Below are 16993 nucleotides of genomic sequence, written 5' to 3'. Positions count from 1 at the left end.
CTGCCCCATCCCCATTTTAAAAGGGCTAAAGAGGAACGTTTTTGCCTGGTGCCTAATGTTGTATAATGAAGGTGCCAGCATAATAATAATTAAAAGCTCACAAAGTGTGCCTAGCTATTTATTACATTTGTATCCTGCCTTTCTTCCAGAGGTCTCAAGACAACACAGATATGCCCCGCTATCCTGTAAGGTAGATTAGGCCAAGAGATACTTGAGTGGCCCAGCATTACCCAGCAAGCTTTATGGCTAGGTAGAGATTTGAACCTGGCTCTCTCCAGTGCTCATTCAACACTCACCAGACTGGCTTCTTAGCCTGGCAATTACTCACGTGACATATTACTGAGCTACTTATACATCCCAAATCATGGCAAAAGCAGGATCCTTATAGTGCTTTCTGCATCAGTGATTACTCTTTTTCTTTCTGAAGAAATGACTTAACAGAGCTAGAATTTAACGGGGGGGGGGGGGGGTAATTACCTTTCTGGGTTCTCTTCTCTGCGGAGGCTTGTGAAGCCATATAAATAGCTGCAGCTGCAACCGAGATGGGACTCCTCCCAGGAACCAAGTCTAATTCCACAGCTTTACGGGCAATGTGTGTTGCTGCCATCTGGACTTGCTTAGGAAGACCCAGATTTGAACAAAATCTGGACATGAAATCTCCAGTTGTGATCAAATCCACACTCGTTTCCAAAGCTTTCAAGATGAGCTTAAAACACCGGCCTATTTCTTTTTTGGAAATTCTGGAGACAGCACATATTTCTGAAACGAGAAAACAACACAAAAACCACCAACATTAACGCTGGAACAGGATTGCAATAAGTTAAGGATAATAACTCTCTTAGTCCCTTCTCCCTGCTACCAATTAAAGCATAACCCTCCGTTTAAGTTTTCGCAGCACAAATATGTAACTCAGTCTATGTAGCCAACAAAACTGGCATCCACTTTTAAGAGAAACATTCCATTCAAAGTCACCAAGGAATTGCACTGAGGAGTGAGCATCAGTTCAAGAGCTATTGATTCAGTTGTTGGGTCTCGACCACAGCACAGGTTTTAATTTAACAGAACGATTTCATTAAGACTCAAGCACAATATGTAGGGAATGCAGAAATTAGCAGCATTTTAAGAACAAGCCACAGTCCTCGGCCGTGGGGAGGGGGAGCAAGAGAGAAAAGAGCAATGTTTACCAATAGTTTTCCAATGCTGCAGGTTCTGAGCAGCATGGAAATAAAACTCTTTATTTGCATACACCTGCCTTTTCATGAATCTTCCAGACCCTTCACACTAAGTGTTGCCTAGTACAGTATTTCTCTTCCCACAAGAAAAAAAGAAAAGAAAAAGAAACCCACAAAACAAGTTTCACTGGAATAGTATGCACATTAAAGTCAATTTGCTTTGCTGCATGTGTTTAATTATTTAAATTACATCATTAACGTATATTAGGATGCAATGCTAATCATATTCTCCATGATCCTAAACCTGCTTGCCTTTCTCACTTTAAAATTTGTGGGCCAGTTTGATCTTGGGTGAAAATTATGGGAACCGTGCATCAACATTCTGCAGGGCAGATGGAAATGACTTGGTGAGGCAGTCCTGTAAGGACATGGACACATGCCAAGCGTTGTCCAACATACAGCTATTCAAAAAATGATAATAATCAAATCAAGGAAAGAGGTGTGTGATAACTATAGGCTCCCATGAAGCACAGATGTTATACTCAGTGACTCAATGCAGTTACAGCTACCATACAATCAGCCATACAGTTGTGTGGCTCTTAGACTGCAGTTTCTATGTAACTCCTCCCTTTGGACTGGGCTCAGGGAAAAGAGGGTGCTCCATTTCTAAACCTCAAAAACATTCTGCAAAGTGTCTTCTAATCAGTAGGGCACATGCCAGAAAAAGTCGTTTTCATCATTTATTCAACAAATTATTGGCTTTCCTTCACTGTTAGAACTGTGTGTGCTGTCTTGTAATGAACAGCCCCGATATGACATGAGCCCCTCAGCACTTTTAAGGCATGTCACACAGTAACTTGTTGGTAGGAACAATAATCCCCCGACTGCCCCCTTCCCAAACAGTTTGCAGGTACTGGTAATTTGCACAAGTCATTAAAGAGCAAGTAAGATACAAAACACGAAGCCCACTCCTGGGAATCACAGGTTTTGCTTCGCTGCTCTTGAATACTGAAGAAAAAGGAGGCAGCTTGTGCTAGCCAAAGATACTTTGGATGATCCCGGATGAAGCCGACACTACGCTGCCCGCTTACCTTTGAATGTTCTCGGAACGCCCTCTTGCCTGCAGGCAATGTAGAGGCAAGCGGAGGCAATGGCATCGTTACTTCTCCCCTTCAGGCTCTTCTGCTCATAGACTTGCTTGAATAAATTATTTGTTCGATCCTTCAAAGCAAGCAGACAAAATTTAATTAACTCCAGGCCATTTAATTAGCAATAATATCAAAAATTCATGCGCTCATTATATTATGCTAACTAAGTAAACGCCAGAACAATTTGAGAGAGGGAGGCATGAACTTACAACTATATTTCGGGGGAGGTTGATTCTGTCTGCCATGCTAGCGATTTCTTTGAACGCGTTCATCATCGCGCGGTCGGAGCTGCTCATGGTCCTCCGGTTTTGATACTTTGAATTCCCAAATTCGTCAAAACTGGCTGCGCCCGTGCCCTGCAGAAGAAGGGTTTACAATGTGTCAGAGATAGCTGGGATTTGCACCAGATATACACAGTAAGACCACTTTTGCGCATATGTGAGGATAAGCAACACCTATTACAACCGCCTAGTAATGAAGTCATTAGAAACAGATCACAATGCAGCCACCTTCAGGTGGCTGCCACTATTTCCAAGTAGACTACAGACACGGTGGTCATAATGACCCTCTTTCATTCTCAAGATCAGGTTTTTCCAAACTTGGGTCTCCAGTGATTATTATTTTTTAGACTACAATTCCCATTATCCCTGACCACTGGCCCTACTAGCTAGGGATGATGGGAGTTGTAGTCCAATAACAGCTGGAGACCCAAGTTTGGGAATTTCTGCTCTAGATGAAAAGCACACTTGTAAAGCAACTTTTAGTGTGTTTTGTCATCCTTAACTCAGTCATTTTTCAAAGGCCAACATCACTCCAACTTCATGTAGTCTCATGGTGAAAGGAAGTCCCAGTTGCTTACATGGGAAGTCCCACATCAGGCCCAGAGAAGTCCAGCAATACTTTCCCCGCAGGAACCCTACCCACTCAAAAAAGCAACAACTTGCAGTTGTATCAAACTGTTTTACCCCCCAAAATTAATGCACCCAAGTTAGTCATGTCCATTTAGTTCAACCATTAATATAAATTTCTTTCAAAATTCAAAATGTTTCCACTGGTCCCAAAAAAGGTTGACAACTCCTGCTCTATTACATAAATGCAAGGACTATATTGCTTATTAGTCCAGCTGTTGCTCTCTATGAAAAACACATGTAATATACACTGCACAACCTAGCAAAGTTCTGGTCAGCTCCACATTTTCCAATGGCGGCTCAACATAGTTTTTCAACTGTGACTACAGTGGACTCACTTTATTCCCATTTCAGAAGCAAACACTATATATTGTGGACAGCAAACGGCAGGGATAGGGTGCAGAAAGAGGAAATGAGAGTCCTAACAAATCCACTGCTTCTTCCTGGGCAAACAACACAGCAAGCAAGAAGCCCACCAGAGGTGCATGTAGTGTCAAAAGACGATGTCTGGAAGCAGAGGAAAAAATACTGCCCTAACCAACCTGGTCCCCTTCCCTATCATTCCCAGATTTTGTGCATCTGGACACCAAACACATATCTTCCATTTTCATATTGAAAGAGTTAAATACAGGGAGGGGGCAACCCTCTAATTCCACTGCCCCTGGGGTTAGGCTTTTTCCTCCTGCTGCAGGCAAGATGGCTGCTCTTGAGATAAAGCCTCTACAGTATCTTCCCAACACAATAAAAGAGAGTAACACAGCTTACAACTCTGCAGGAATCCTGCTTCTTTGAGGTCCACTCATCACCTACTGATACCAGAATGTTTAACCCCTGGACAAAGCAGGACTTAGCCCTTTCCTGACTACTTTTCTTCACCAGACGAGAATGAAATCTGGGTATAGTCTGCACTTTCACCTTCACTTTGGGGCAATACTATGAAAAGGTTTAAAAGGCTGAGGCTTCATGGAATATTTGAACACAGCCATGTAGACAGTCTACTAATGATTGCCTGACCAGTCTGCATTACAATCATGAGAGCAAAGGAGTCCACCTTTTCTCTAACATGAACATGGATTCTCACAAAAACGCTATCACTGCACTACATGGCATCCTGTAAAACTCTGGCCTCTATTAGTACTAGTTAACCTTATAGCATCCTGGTCACAGCTCAATCCTTGTTTGAAAAGACTTGGGGAGATCATGGGAGAAATAAAAACGAACATAAGATGATACACACACTTCACACAGAATATATAATCAGTTATGCTATTTTTCTATACCATCTCCTGATACTGCTAGTTCTTCCAGCTATGGAAACTGTTTGCGATCCGGAAAGGAAAACTAGTCAGCAACCCCCAAAATAGCAGTGACAAACATCTCAGTGATACAGAACATGCTTCAGTTCCTTTTTCCTTTCACCGAAACAGCTGGTACAACTCCATGTTCAAACAAGATAAAGCTGATGTCTACAAAGCATGCCTTATGGATATGCAGGGGACATCAGTCCCTGGTAGGTGTGAACATGGATGTCAATAAAGCAGTGTTAGAAACTCAGCTATATAAGCGATGGGTAGGCAAACTAAGGCCTGGGGGCCGGATCCAGCTCAATCCCCTTCTAAAACTCACCTGCGGAAAGTCCAGGAATCAGTGTGTTTTTACATGAGTCAAACGTATGCTTTTATTTTAAAAAAATATAGTCCAGCCCCCCCACAAGGTCTGAGGGACAGTGGAACGGCCCCCTGCTGAAAAAGTTTGCTGACCCCTGATATAAGCTAATTGCCAAATAGTGCCTTAAACCTAGATTGCGGTCGCCACAACGGACTGTCTAGTCATCATTTTCCTTTTTTTGGTGGGGCTTACTATTATTGTTACTGTCAGTCATTCATTTCTATGCTGCTTTATATTTTAAAGAAAAAAAATCTCAAAGAAGTTTACAACATATTAACATCAAATGAAACAATACAGGAAAAAAAGTGAGAAAATAGCTCCAAAGACTGGTCGGTTGGCTGACACGCAGCAGTGTCTTTTGATGCTGGGGCTCGTGCATCAGAAAACTTTGTTGCACATCAGCCAGATGGTGTAGATGTCCAACACCAAACCTGCCGACAAGACATCTTCACTTGGTGGCAATTCGACCCACACCAGTCGCAAATTGTGCCTGGTACCTGGGGAATTTTGAATGAGCAAGCAGACAGCGTCTCTCTGGCTGGGGCTCTTTCTCTCCGGCAAGCCAGAGATTTGGGCAACATGCAACCGAGCACTTTCCTTCCCTCAGGGTGGAGGCTGACATGCGAGTGGGCAGGCAACACCACCTTCCTCTTTGGGAAAGCTTCAAGCCAACTTTGGGGTCTACCAGCGTTTTGTGCTTCCTGAGCCCAGAGGCTCTCGTTGCAGCAGATGCAGTGCCTGATGCTTCTGCTGCGGCTGCAAACTTTACTTCCTCCTACTTCAGGCATCGGCTCTTTGCACAGCACCTCCTTCATCTCTCACTCTCTTCCTCTATTGCAGCTTTCCATCCATGGGAGGAGAATGGAACCTGGCTCGTTCTAGAAAGCTCAAGGACACCTTCCTAGCCTGCCTGCCTGCCATGAGGGGTACGGTATAAGCACCCAAACCCCAACACTCTCCTGCTCCCCTTTGCTCTCACAGTCTCCCCCACGCACCTCTCCCGAGTTTTCTCGTTAAGTATTGCAGCTTCTGCTGGCCTCCTAAATTGCCATGGCACTTCTTGCTTTTCTGGAATACTGTAGGCTCCCAGCTTTCTCTCTCTAATGTTAGTAGGGAGATGCGAGTCAACCCCGGCCTTTCTTAATCTCTCTTGACCACTCCCCTGCCCCCTCCCCAATTCCTTTTCTCCAGGTGCAGCATCTCTCTTGCATCCAGAAACATCACATTTATCAGTTTATGAGTACAATTTTCTGCACATTTCCCTATCAAAAGGCTTCAGTTATTGCTCTTGTTTCTTCCCCCACCTCACCCCTTCATCAGTGCCCAACCTCTAAACATTTTTTCCACTCTTAAATAGGTTTCCTTGGGAATGGCATAGCTATTGCCATCATTGCATAAGTTTTTAATTAGAGTGCGCACATCTTTCTCCCTTCCCCAGTTTAATAATCTGTTAACTTTGTGTTGCAGTGGTATTAGCACAATGTATATGCTCTGTTTCTTGTTTTTTTGTATGTGTGTGTTTTACATTCCTGAGAAGTTAATTAAATAAGCTTGAGGGGTTACTTGGATGCTATTTGCTGGGCATCAGTTGGTTTACAGACTGGTTTAGAGAGATAGATAACTTGGTTAAAGCCTGCAAATCCAACAAAAGCTCAAGACCAAATCCAGGAGTGCCATTGCCTCGTGAGCTAGGTTGAATCCAGCAGTGGTAACTCCAGTGGGATAGTACTACCTCCAGTATCTCTTCAAGACCTGTGGTGGAAGCTGGTCCATAAGGGTGAATTGAGCAAGTGCCCCACCAACCTCAGTGGCTCATCAAGCCCCACCTGCCTTTCGTCTGACAACCAGCCCTGTCAGCTTCCTCCTCCTTAAGTCTAAAACAGTGCTGCCCTTATAGAACTCAGCAGCTCCACCTATCACAGAAGCTTACAGAAGCTGTGACTTTGGGGGAAAAAGGTTTTCCCTCGTAAGAGGCAGTGTGGTGAAGAGGTTAGTGTGTCTGTAGGACTAGGACCTGGGAGACTAAGTGTGAGGGACAGGGGATATCGCGAAGTCCCTCCCCTCCTGAGTTCAAGCCCAGCACCGACCACAGGGGAAAGCAGAGGGAGCTCTGATTCCAGTGGGGAAGCAGGAAGTCGGGTCCGAGGCTCAGGCAAGGTAGCGGAGCCAGGGTCCCAGGTGGGACAGGAAGGGGCAAGTAAGGGGGGGGGAGACCCATCCCTCCAACGCCGGAATTACGCAGAAAGAGGAGGGGCAAGAGGATGGGGCTTCCAAGGCTTTTGTGCTGGGGAAAGACGCGCCAAAAGTCATTCGGAGGTTCTGATACCGACTGACCACATCACTCCGTGTAAATAGCAATGACTTTAGCACTGTAAATACGCAGCACCAATAAAAGAATAAAATGCAGAGCTGCGTAGCGTCGTTACTCTGAAGTAGCCTACTCCGGCCACTGTGACAGCAACCTCCGAATCCTTTTTTGGGCTACTTTGGAGTTGCCGGGATGAGCGTGTCAGAGGCGGAGAGATGGCGGCAGATCGCGGAGCAAGCCCAGGAAGAGCTGCAGCAGCTGACGCTGCAGGCACAGGGAGAATTAAAGGCAGCTAAAGAAGAGACTAAGAAGGTCCAGGAAGACCGGCTACAACTTGCGGAACAGGTGAGAGCGCTTCAGGAAAGAGAGCAGCAATTAAGGGCGGTGGCGGTAGACCTCCAAAGCAAGCTGGATGCAGAGAAAGACAAGGCGGGAGGGGCACCCCAAGTCCAAGTGCTGCCAGGAAGGAGAGCCGGGACCCTAGTAAGCAAGTTCAATGGAGACCCGAGGGAATATCATGGCTTTGAGACTGAGATCGTGTATGCTCTTGAGCTGCACCATAATGAGTTCCCCGATGATGAGCACAGGGTAGCGTTTATTGTGGAACACCTTACCGGGGCAGCCAGGGAGTGGCTAAGACCGTTAATCGCAACCAAGAATCCTTGCATGAAAAATGTCCAACAATTTCTAGAAGGTTTGAGAACGATGTATTCGTCCGATAGTCATATGGACCAGACTAAGGAGGAACTTCATAATTTACGCCAAGGAAATATGACAGTTCGCGCATATTGGGCGAAATTCACCATGCTGGTGCACAGACTGGGGTGGGTACTGGAGTCGCCTCCTATGCAAGCGGCGTTCTACTTGGGTTTGCACGAGGAGGTGAAGGATGAGCTCTCGAGAGGTCCAAAGCCCAGTACTATGGATCAGCTGAGCAAAGCGGCTCTGGCGGTGGGGGTGAGACAGGAATCCCGGTGGAACGACAAGCAAGCAACGCGCGCAAAGCGGGCTTGGTTCCCACGGTCGCAGGAGAAGCCACTCCCCCAACAACCCTTTCAAGCCACGCCTGGGGCTAGCCAGGACCAGGAGCCCATGCAGATTGATAGCGCGCGCGCGCGGGCTTTTCAAACCCCAGCGGCGCCAAGACGCAAGGAGGGAAGGGGCGGGAATTGCTTTCTCTGCAACTCCCCCCAGCATCTCGTCAGGGACTGCCCACATCGCAGGGAGTGGCAAGGAAAGGCGGGAACGGTGGTGCCCTCCCCCACTGACGCAGCACCACAGCAGGGAAACGGGAAAGCCTGGCTGCAGGAGACAAGGGGCAGCAGCCAGGCACAGTCAGCAGACAACAGCCCCAGCCCGCCCACCCGCACAGAGAGGAGCAGAGCCAGCCCACCCCTCCCAGAGCAGGAGTGGTTCTAGAAGTCACGCTAACGCTCCCAAATGGCTATCCCCTGACAGTCCTAGCCTTAATTGACAGTGGTGCCTCAGCCAACTTCTTCTCGAGAAACTTTGCAGAAGAGCACCAGATCCAGCTTCTGCAGCTGGATTTTCCTCTGCACGTGGCAACCATTGACGGCAGAGAGCTGCTGGGAGGGGCCATCACACATCAAACCCCCCCCCCATGAGAATGACGGTGGGAAGGCACTCAGAGACACTGGCATTCAACGTCACCACCATCTCAGACCCCCCCATCGTCTTGGGCATGAGCTGGCTGGCGCGCCACGACCCCTCCATCAGTTGGCACCAGAGATGCATCACGTTTGGGTCGGACTTTTGTCTGGAACATTGCATGCAGCACCAACCAGGGGAGGGGCCTCCGATAGCCACGGTGGCCACCATGCATGTCAAAGGGGGTGAGGCGATACCCAAGCCGTACTGGGACCTGCAGGAGGTCTTCAGCGAAGCGGAGTCTGACCACCTACCCCCGCACAGGCCTTTTGACTGCCAGATCAACCTGGTGCCAGGGGCGACGATACCCCCAGCCAAGCTGTACGCCATGTCGGACCAGGAACTGGAGGATCTGCGCGCTTTCATCGACAAGAACCTCAAGCGGGGGTTCATCAGGGAAAGCAAGGCAGCAGGGGGCAGCCCGGTCTTCTGGGTGGACAAGAAGGACACGCAACAGCGCCGTCTTGTGGTGGATTTTAGACGACTGAATTCAGTGACAGAGCCAGTGGCTTTCCCCATGCCCAGAGTGGACGATCTTCTGACAGCGGCACGCAGGGGCAAGATTTTCACCAAGCTGGACCTACGGGGGGCGTACAACTTGATCAGGATCCGGGAAGGCGATGAATGGAAAACCACGATGTTCACGCCTCTGGGCTCTTTTGAATATCTGGTGATGCCCTTCGGGTTGCAAGGGGGCTCAGCATGCTTCCAGGCCTTCATGCACCACGTCCTGGGGTCCCTCCTCTTCAGGAAATGCTTGGTCTTCCTGGATGACATCCTTATCTATTCCAATGACCCACTGCAGCATGTGAAAGATGTCAGGGAGGTGTTGCAGCGCCTGAAGGAGAACCACCTGTATGTGAAGCTGGAGAAGTGCAAGTTTCACACCAAAGAGGTGGACTTCCTGGGCTACAAGCTGTCAGACAAGGGGCTGGCGATGGACAAGGACAAGGTGCAGGCCATCCTGGACTGGCACAGCCCCAGGACGCGCAAAGATGCCCAACGCCTACTAGGCTTCGCCAACTTCTACAGGAAGTTCATCAAGAATTTCTCTCGCGTTACGGCTCCCATCACTGACTGCCTGAGAGGCAAGCAGAAGTTCAGGTGGACACCAGAGGCGCAAGCAGCGTTCGAAAGCCTCAAGAGGGTGTTCGCCTCAGACCAGAACCTGTTCCACGTGGTTCAGGACGCGCCCCTACGCGTGGAGACAGATGCTTCTGAAAAAGCTGTGGGCGCCATTTTGTTGCAACTGGACGCCAACAGAGAGTGGAGACCCTGTGCCTTCTTCTCCAGGAAGTTGACCCAGCCAGAGCGAAACTACACGGTGTTTGATAAGGAACTTCTTGCGATCCACGCGGCGTTCCAGCATTGGAGACACTTCCTGGTGGGCGCCAAGCACCCCATCCAGGTGTGCACAGACCACAAGAACCTGGAGTTCTGGAGAACTGCCAGGGTGCTCAACCAGCGGCAGATACGGTGGGCAGAGTTCTTCTCGAACTTCAACTTCTCCATCCACTACATCCCGGGAGAGCAGAATGTCAGGGCGGATGCCCTCTCCCGCAAGCCAGAGTACATGGAGGAGGAGGCGCCACCAGCACCCAGGCACATTTTCCCCCCGTCAGCATGGTCCTGCGGAGCAGCAGTGGTGAGCGAGGCAGAACTCACAGCACTGACGGCAGCGGATGAATTTGCCAACCGCATCTTCAGAGAACTGAGAGGGGGGAGGGAGCAGGCAAAAGACTTTGCAGAACGCAGGCGGCTGCTTTTCTACAAGGGTGCACTCTACCTGCCCACCACCCAGCTTAGACGTACAGTCCTCAAGCAGATGCACGACAACCCAACGGCGGGTCATTTTGGAAGGGACAAAACCGCTCACCTAGTCATGAGACACTTCTGGTGGCCAGGGGTGCGGGAAGATGTTCGAGACTATGTACGGGGCTGTGACACATGCCAGCGGGCAAAGGTGGTCAGAGCAGCGCCACCAGGATTGCTGGAGCCCTTAGCCACACCACACAGGCCGTGGGAAGTGGTGTCCATGGACTTCATCACAGATCTGCCTTCCTCCAGGGGCAAGACCGCAGTGTTGGTGGTGGTGGACCTCATGTCCAAAATGTGCCACTTTATACCGTGTGCCAGGGCGGTCTCGGCAGAAGAGACAGCCAAACTGTTTGTTGACCACGTATTCCGACTGCATGGATTACCTTTAAGGGTTATTTCGGATCGTGGCCGCCAATTTGTTTCCAGGTTCTGGCGGCGGCTCATGAACCTCCTGCAGGTGGAGGTCAGCTTGTCGACGGCTAGACACCCGCAGACCAACGGACAGGCGGAGAGGGTCAACGCCATTCTGCAGCAGTACCTGAGATGCTACGTCAGCCAGCGGCAAACAGACTGGGTGGATCGCCTGCCACTGGCAGAATTTGCCTACAACAATGCGGTGCACGTCTCCACAGGGGTGTCGCCCTTTAAGGCCAATTACGGGCGCGACCTCAGATCTTTCCCAGAGAGGGAGGGGGAGGAGGAGGAGGAGGGCCCACAGGCTGAGGATTGGGCAGAGGAACTGGAGACGGTGCACCAGCAGCTCAGAGAACACTTGGAGAGGGCCAAGGAAGCGTACAAAAAGGGGGCAGATCGCCACAGGCGACAAGGGGAGGTCATCAGGGTGGGGGACAAGGTTTGGTTGTCCTCGGAGGGCCTTCCCACCAGAGGGAGGTGCAAAAAGCTGGCACCCAGACGGCTGGGCCCCTTCAAGGTCACGCAACAGGTCAACCCGGTGGCATACAGGCTGGCATTGCCAGAGGACATGAGGGTGCATCCAGTGTTTCATAGATCACTGCTGTCGCCGTACAGGGAAAGCAGCAGGCTCCGAGACAGCGAACAAACCCCCGAGGGAGGGGGGGAGAGGGGAGGCAGGGAGCAACTAAATGAAGCCACGGCCATCCTTGATTCACGGAGAGGGGTGGGGGGCCTGGAGTACCTCATGGCATGGGAGGACGCTCCACCATCCCAGAATGAATGGGTCCCAGCCACTCAGATACAGGAGGAATTCTTGGTGGAAGAATTTCACGCCCTCTTTCCCCACAGACCCAAGCCCTGGCACATGGAAAGGGAGGGGGAGGAGGAGGAGGCACGGGAGAGCAGCTCACCATGGCGCTGGGAAGCGGAGTTTGAGGAATCGGGAGACGAGGTATGGGTGTCACCGAGATCCACCCAGTCAGAGGCAGAAGCAGATTGGCAGCACATTTTTACCCCCACCAGCTCGGACGCCACGGACTTTTTGGGATTCCATTCCTCCCAGGCGGAAGGGGGGGCCTCGCAGGACTGGGCGGAGGTGTTCACACCAACGGGCTCGGAAAGCACTGAGTTCTTAGGCTTCCAGTCGTCACCGACACCTGGGGGGGACCTGGGGAGGGGAGAAGGGGAGCTTGGGAGGGGGGTGGATGTGAGGGACAGGGGATATCGCGAAGTCCCTCCCCTCCTGAGTTCAAGCCCAGCACCGACCACAGGGGAAAGCAGAGGGAGCTCTGATTCCAGTGGGGAAGCAGGAAGTCGGGTCCGAGGCTCAGGCAAGGTAGCGGAGCCAGGGTCCCAGGTGGGACAGGAAGGGGCAAGTAAGGGGGGGAGACCCATCCCTCCAACGCCGGAATTATGCAGAAAGAGGAGGGGCAAGAGGATGGGGCTTCCAAGGCTTTTGTGCTGGGGAAAGACGCGCCAAAAGTCATTCGGAGGTTCTGATACCGACTGACCACATCACTCCGTGTAAATAGCAATGACTTTAGCACTGTAAATACGCAGCACCAATAAAAGAATAAAATGCAGAGCTGCGTAGCGTCGTTACTCTGAAGTAGCCTACTCCGGCCACTGTGACACTAAGGTTCAAATCCCTACTCAGCCATGAAGTTCACTGGGTGTCACTGTCCTATACATGCCTAAATGTAAGTCCCTCTGTGCTTGCTGAACAATCTGTTTTGCTATACAACTCTTCCAATACCACAAATTGGGGGGGGGGCAAATAAATTATCTACGAAAAAGTAAACAAAGAGCTGCTGCATTGGGGAGGAAAAAGGCAACTAGAGATTCTGTTTTGGTGACCACAACCCAGGTCCCAAGAGCCATGTGGTGAATAGCTTTTCTACCCCCGTTTCTAACACTGTGCACAGCTTGTTTATTCCCAACTTTGCACTGCCACTTTAAGAGCAACAATACTCAAGTTTCTGCCAAAATCTCCCTGTTGCTGTACAGATCTTGTGCATTCATGCATTTCGTGATTTAAACTATATATTACCTTTCCAATCATTGTAGTCAGATCACCGTCACTCAGGAGAGGATTCTGGGTATCTCCAACTCGAGACGGGTCTTTGGTTGCTTTGTCATTGCTGAACGTTCGCCATTCTGACCCTACATCTATGACTCTGTCACCTGAGTATGCAAAAAGCATTTATCATTATTCTTTTGCTTTTGAAAAGTCTCAAGAGGTTTACAACTGCAGCAACCATTTAGACAACATTCAGGCAATCATTTTTAGTCGATAGTCAATAGTTTTGGGTGTTGTTTTTTTACACAGATTAGGAAGTGTGAGGCAGAACCTGTCTCAGACAATCTCTGTTTTAGCAACCCTAGGGATACTTTGTAGATGACAAGTAAGTAATGAAGTTAACAGAAACACTTCCAAGAGTTCACAGTGGAACCAGCTCTCACTCAAGGATGCTCTCAGGGAGTGACTGCATCTGAGCAGTTAGAACAAGGGCATCCAATGTGGTACTCTCCAAATATTGTTTGCTTACAACTCCCATCATCCCTGCCCTGAGGCCATGCTACCGTGGGCCAATGCAAGTTGGCATCCAACAACACCTGAAGGACACTTATGTTGGTCACCTCTGGGCTAGAACATGGGCAACTAACCTGCAGAGCACAGGTACCTCAGCTGGTCCAAACAAAGCTCTGTTGCACTTCAAGGTAACATTAACAAGGCTCTCTATAAGTCTGGCAAACAGCCTATGGTCAGACCTACATTAATGCCTGCTTATTCCATGCTACTATCTGTTACTGGGTTCAGCAGGCTGAAGGCAACACAAGCAATGGAGAGGTCAGGTGTCAAATAACCTCTTGTACACATGAAACTTGTATCAACGGTAACCTGCAAATTAAGGCTGATATGCAACTACAGCTTTCCAGCACCAAAGTAGAATGTTGTGTTTAGCAGCTTATCATCAATGAGGGCAACTTCATCATGGGAGGGGTGTTTCTAGCTACTCCACCCTTCCCCTCGGAAGCCTTATAAGCTGCTGCAGGACAAGGACGGAGCAACCTCACGGGAGGGGTGTTTCTGGGACTAAAGTGAAACTATGAAGCTCCCTTGTTATTTTTGCAATTGTATGCTGCATGTTGCTGTTATATTTATAGTACTGAAATGTGTTTTTTTGTATATTATATTTTTGCTTTGCTATGTTATGAAAATGTCACTGTTATTGTTTTGCTATGTTGGGTTATTATGAAATTGTTTTTAGCGTTTGTTTGAAGCACACCCCTGTTTCTTTTTTTGCTAGCTGCTTTGTGCATGATTTTTGTGTGTCAGAAAGTAGTATACAAATAAAATGAGGGAAGGCAGGAAGGAACCTAATTCAGCATTTAGGGACACTTCAATGATAACATGAACAGTAATGCTATAGCTAACTTGCCTATTTTGAGTTCACAGAACCAATAAAGCTGGTACTGTATGCTGTCTTTACGAAACTAGCAGATGCCCAGTTACAAGCTGTTAACGTACAGTACACCTCTATATATTGCAACAATGTTCTTATTCTAAAACTGATACCCCCAAACTTGGACAGATCTTGGAAAACAAAACACTTGACAGCGTGGCTCAAAATGAGAACCTTGAAAAACAATGAATTTTGACCTCTTTTTTGTTTATACAGCTTTTCTGCCTCCACATCTTCAAGTCCTCCTCTGCAGTCAAAGACAACACACTTGAGAAATAATACAGTGGTACCTCGACTTACGAAGACGATCCGTTCCGTGGCCGTCTTCGTAAGTCGAGGTTTTCGGATGTGTTTGGGGGGGGGGTTATTGGGTCGTCATTTTTATTTTGATTATGTATTTTGTAGTTTTATATTCTGATTTTATTCTGTGAACCACCCTGAGACCTGCGGGTATAGGGCAGTATAAAAATTCAATAAATAATAATAAATAATATAGTTAATTAAGAGGTGTGATTGGTAGATTGAACAGACTGAGGCGAACAGAAAGGGCTGTGTGGTTGAGACTATCTCCAAAAGTTGCCCAAATTAAGGATGGAATTCAACACTTTCCTCATTGTTCCATCTGCACAAGCATTCCAGAGAGAACAATTCCCCCCTACCCTCTTCTCCCCGCACACTGTTCCAGGGATTCTCCAAAACCCCTCAGAATCAATTTGGGGGCCAGGCGATACCTGGTTTTCAATGTTGTGTTATATCACCAACTAACATTGCGATATACTGATATATCACGATGCCCGAAATAAGGATGGAGCTATGTAGAGACACTGGCTGGCGTCACCATTTCCCCCACAATGTGATTTTTGCCAGCACCTGCTCTTATGATTTGCTGTCCCTGCAGGAGGCAGAAGAAAGCTGAGCTGGCAGAGTTAAAAGAGGCTGCAGGAATCAAGAGAAGCATTGGCTGGCTTCAAGTTTTTCCCCACATTATGATCGTTGTATAGCGCACACACGTAATGATTCACAATATATTGCCAGGTTAAAAAAAAGAAGGAAATTTAAACTGCTATCACAATATAGTTTTGAATGATATAGTGATGTATCTCTCACCCTTAGTGGGGGGAGCCGAGGTGGGAAAGCCCTGGCTGAGCTGGTTAGGTGAATTCCACCCTAAGAATGCATTGCTTATTTTTTAAGAATATAATGGCTGTAATATGAAAATAAATTAATTTGTTTTATTAATAAACTAGCAGTAGCTGTGTTTATTGAACTGTTACCTTAGCCCAGGCATCCCCAAACTTCGGCCCTCCAGATGTTTTGGACTACAATTCCCATCTTCCCTGACCACTGGTCCCGTTAGCTAGGGATCTTGGGAGTTGTAGGGCAAAACATCTGGAGGGCCGCAGTTTGGGGATGCCTGACTTAGCCTATGTATCCTTCGGTATTTAAAAAAGGAATTTTAGGGGTTTGGCAATGAGGAAATAGATTTAAACTAAGGTTGCCTTAAAATTAAAACTAGTAGGCAGGTGTTGTTGTTTTTTAAGTACTGAATATGGTTTTAAAATATTAGAACCTTTCAGATGCAATTTTTCACTAATCAAAAATAATCTGAGCTAAGACTCCATTTTAAAGTACTTTTATATTATACTGTTTCTGGTATAGCTAGGGTTATGCTCCATTTGGATACTATACAGATTTTGGGATTTCGGAAGAAAAGCTTAAGAAGATTTCAAGCAGAGATGAGCGTCAAAGTAAACTTTTACAACAGTAACTTTCCTACAAAGTATTTAAATAAAGAAGTTATATATGCAAATGGAGAGAACTTTCTGGCTGCACCACAAATTCCCGATGTATTTTTAAAAAATCTGCTTAGCATAAACTGTGAAGGCTGATTTGCTGCTAATGAAGTGTACTCAGATATTCAGCTGCTGGCTTGTTATCAAGACTGTAGCAAAGGGAAATAATCAGTCATTAGAAAAGAATCCAGATATAGTCGTGATTTCATAAGCCTTAAGTATGCCAAAGCAACAAGCTTCATGAAGTAGCAGCTATTTTCCAAATTATGACTCAGAAAGGGCTTCCCCTAGTAGATGAGACTTTAGAGAAACAATTAACAACTGAAACTGATCATACTGGTTGCTTACAGTGTCATTAAGGAAGGTGTATACTACTGCTTTATGATCTCTATCCAAGGGAGGCCTGAATACTGTGATAGCAGATTGCTTGGCTACCTTCATATTGCTCCGTGTCGTAATTTTCTCCTGTTAATGGTTTGAGATGGCAAATCTTAGAAATCTACCCACCCTTATGTTACAGAAGCTGCACATTAGAGCCACACAGCTGAGAATGTTTATGGGCAATTAGAATAAAGAGAATACTGTTATTTTTTTTGATCCCCCAATGTGTATAAAATCTAGTACAGAGG

At 47.7% G+C, this 16993-nt stretch overlaps 1 protein-coding gene across 1 annotated transcript in view; it reads right to left on the bottom strand.

The window, feature by feature from the left end:
- GTF2B (general transcription factor IIB) overlaps nt 1-16993 on the bottom strand; it is a 32158-nt gene that overhangs the window by 2450 nt on the left and 12715 nt on the right. Inside the window, exons 3-6 of the mRNA XM_035121360.3 lie at nt 13155-13288; nt 2530-2676; nt 2264-2393; nt 478-759 (exon numbers count right to left, since the gene is read on the bottom strand). Of these exons, the coding sequence (XP_034977251.1) occupies nt 478-759; nt 2264-2393; nt 2530-2676; nt 13155-13288 (693 nt within the window). The remainder of the gene's footprint in view (nt 1-477; nt 760-2263; nt 2394-2529; nt 2677-13154; nt 13289-16993) is intronic.

Source organism: Zootoca vivipara, chromosome 7, assembly GCF_965207765.1.
Source record: "Zootoca vivipara chromosome 7, rZooViv2.hap1.1, whole genome shotgun sequence".
Lineage (NCBI taxonomy): Eukaryota > Metazoa > Chordata > Lepidosauria > Squamata > Lacertidae > Zootoca > Zootoca vivipara.
Note: the sequence above shows the minus strand (reverse complement) of the source record. Positions and strands in the feature narration are given on the sequence as shown.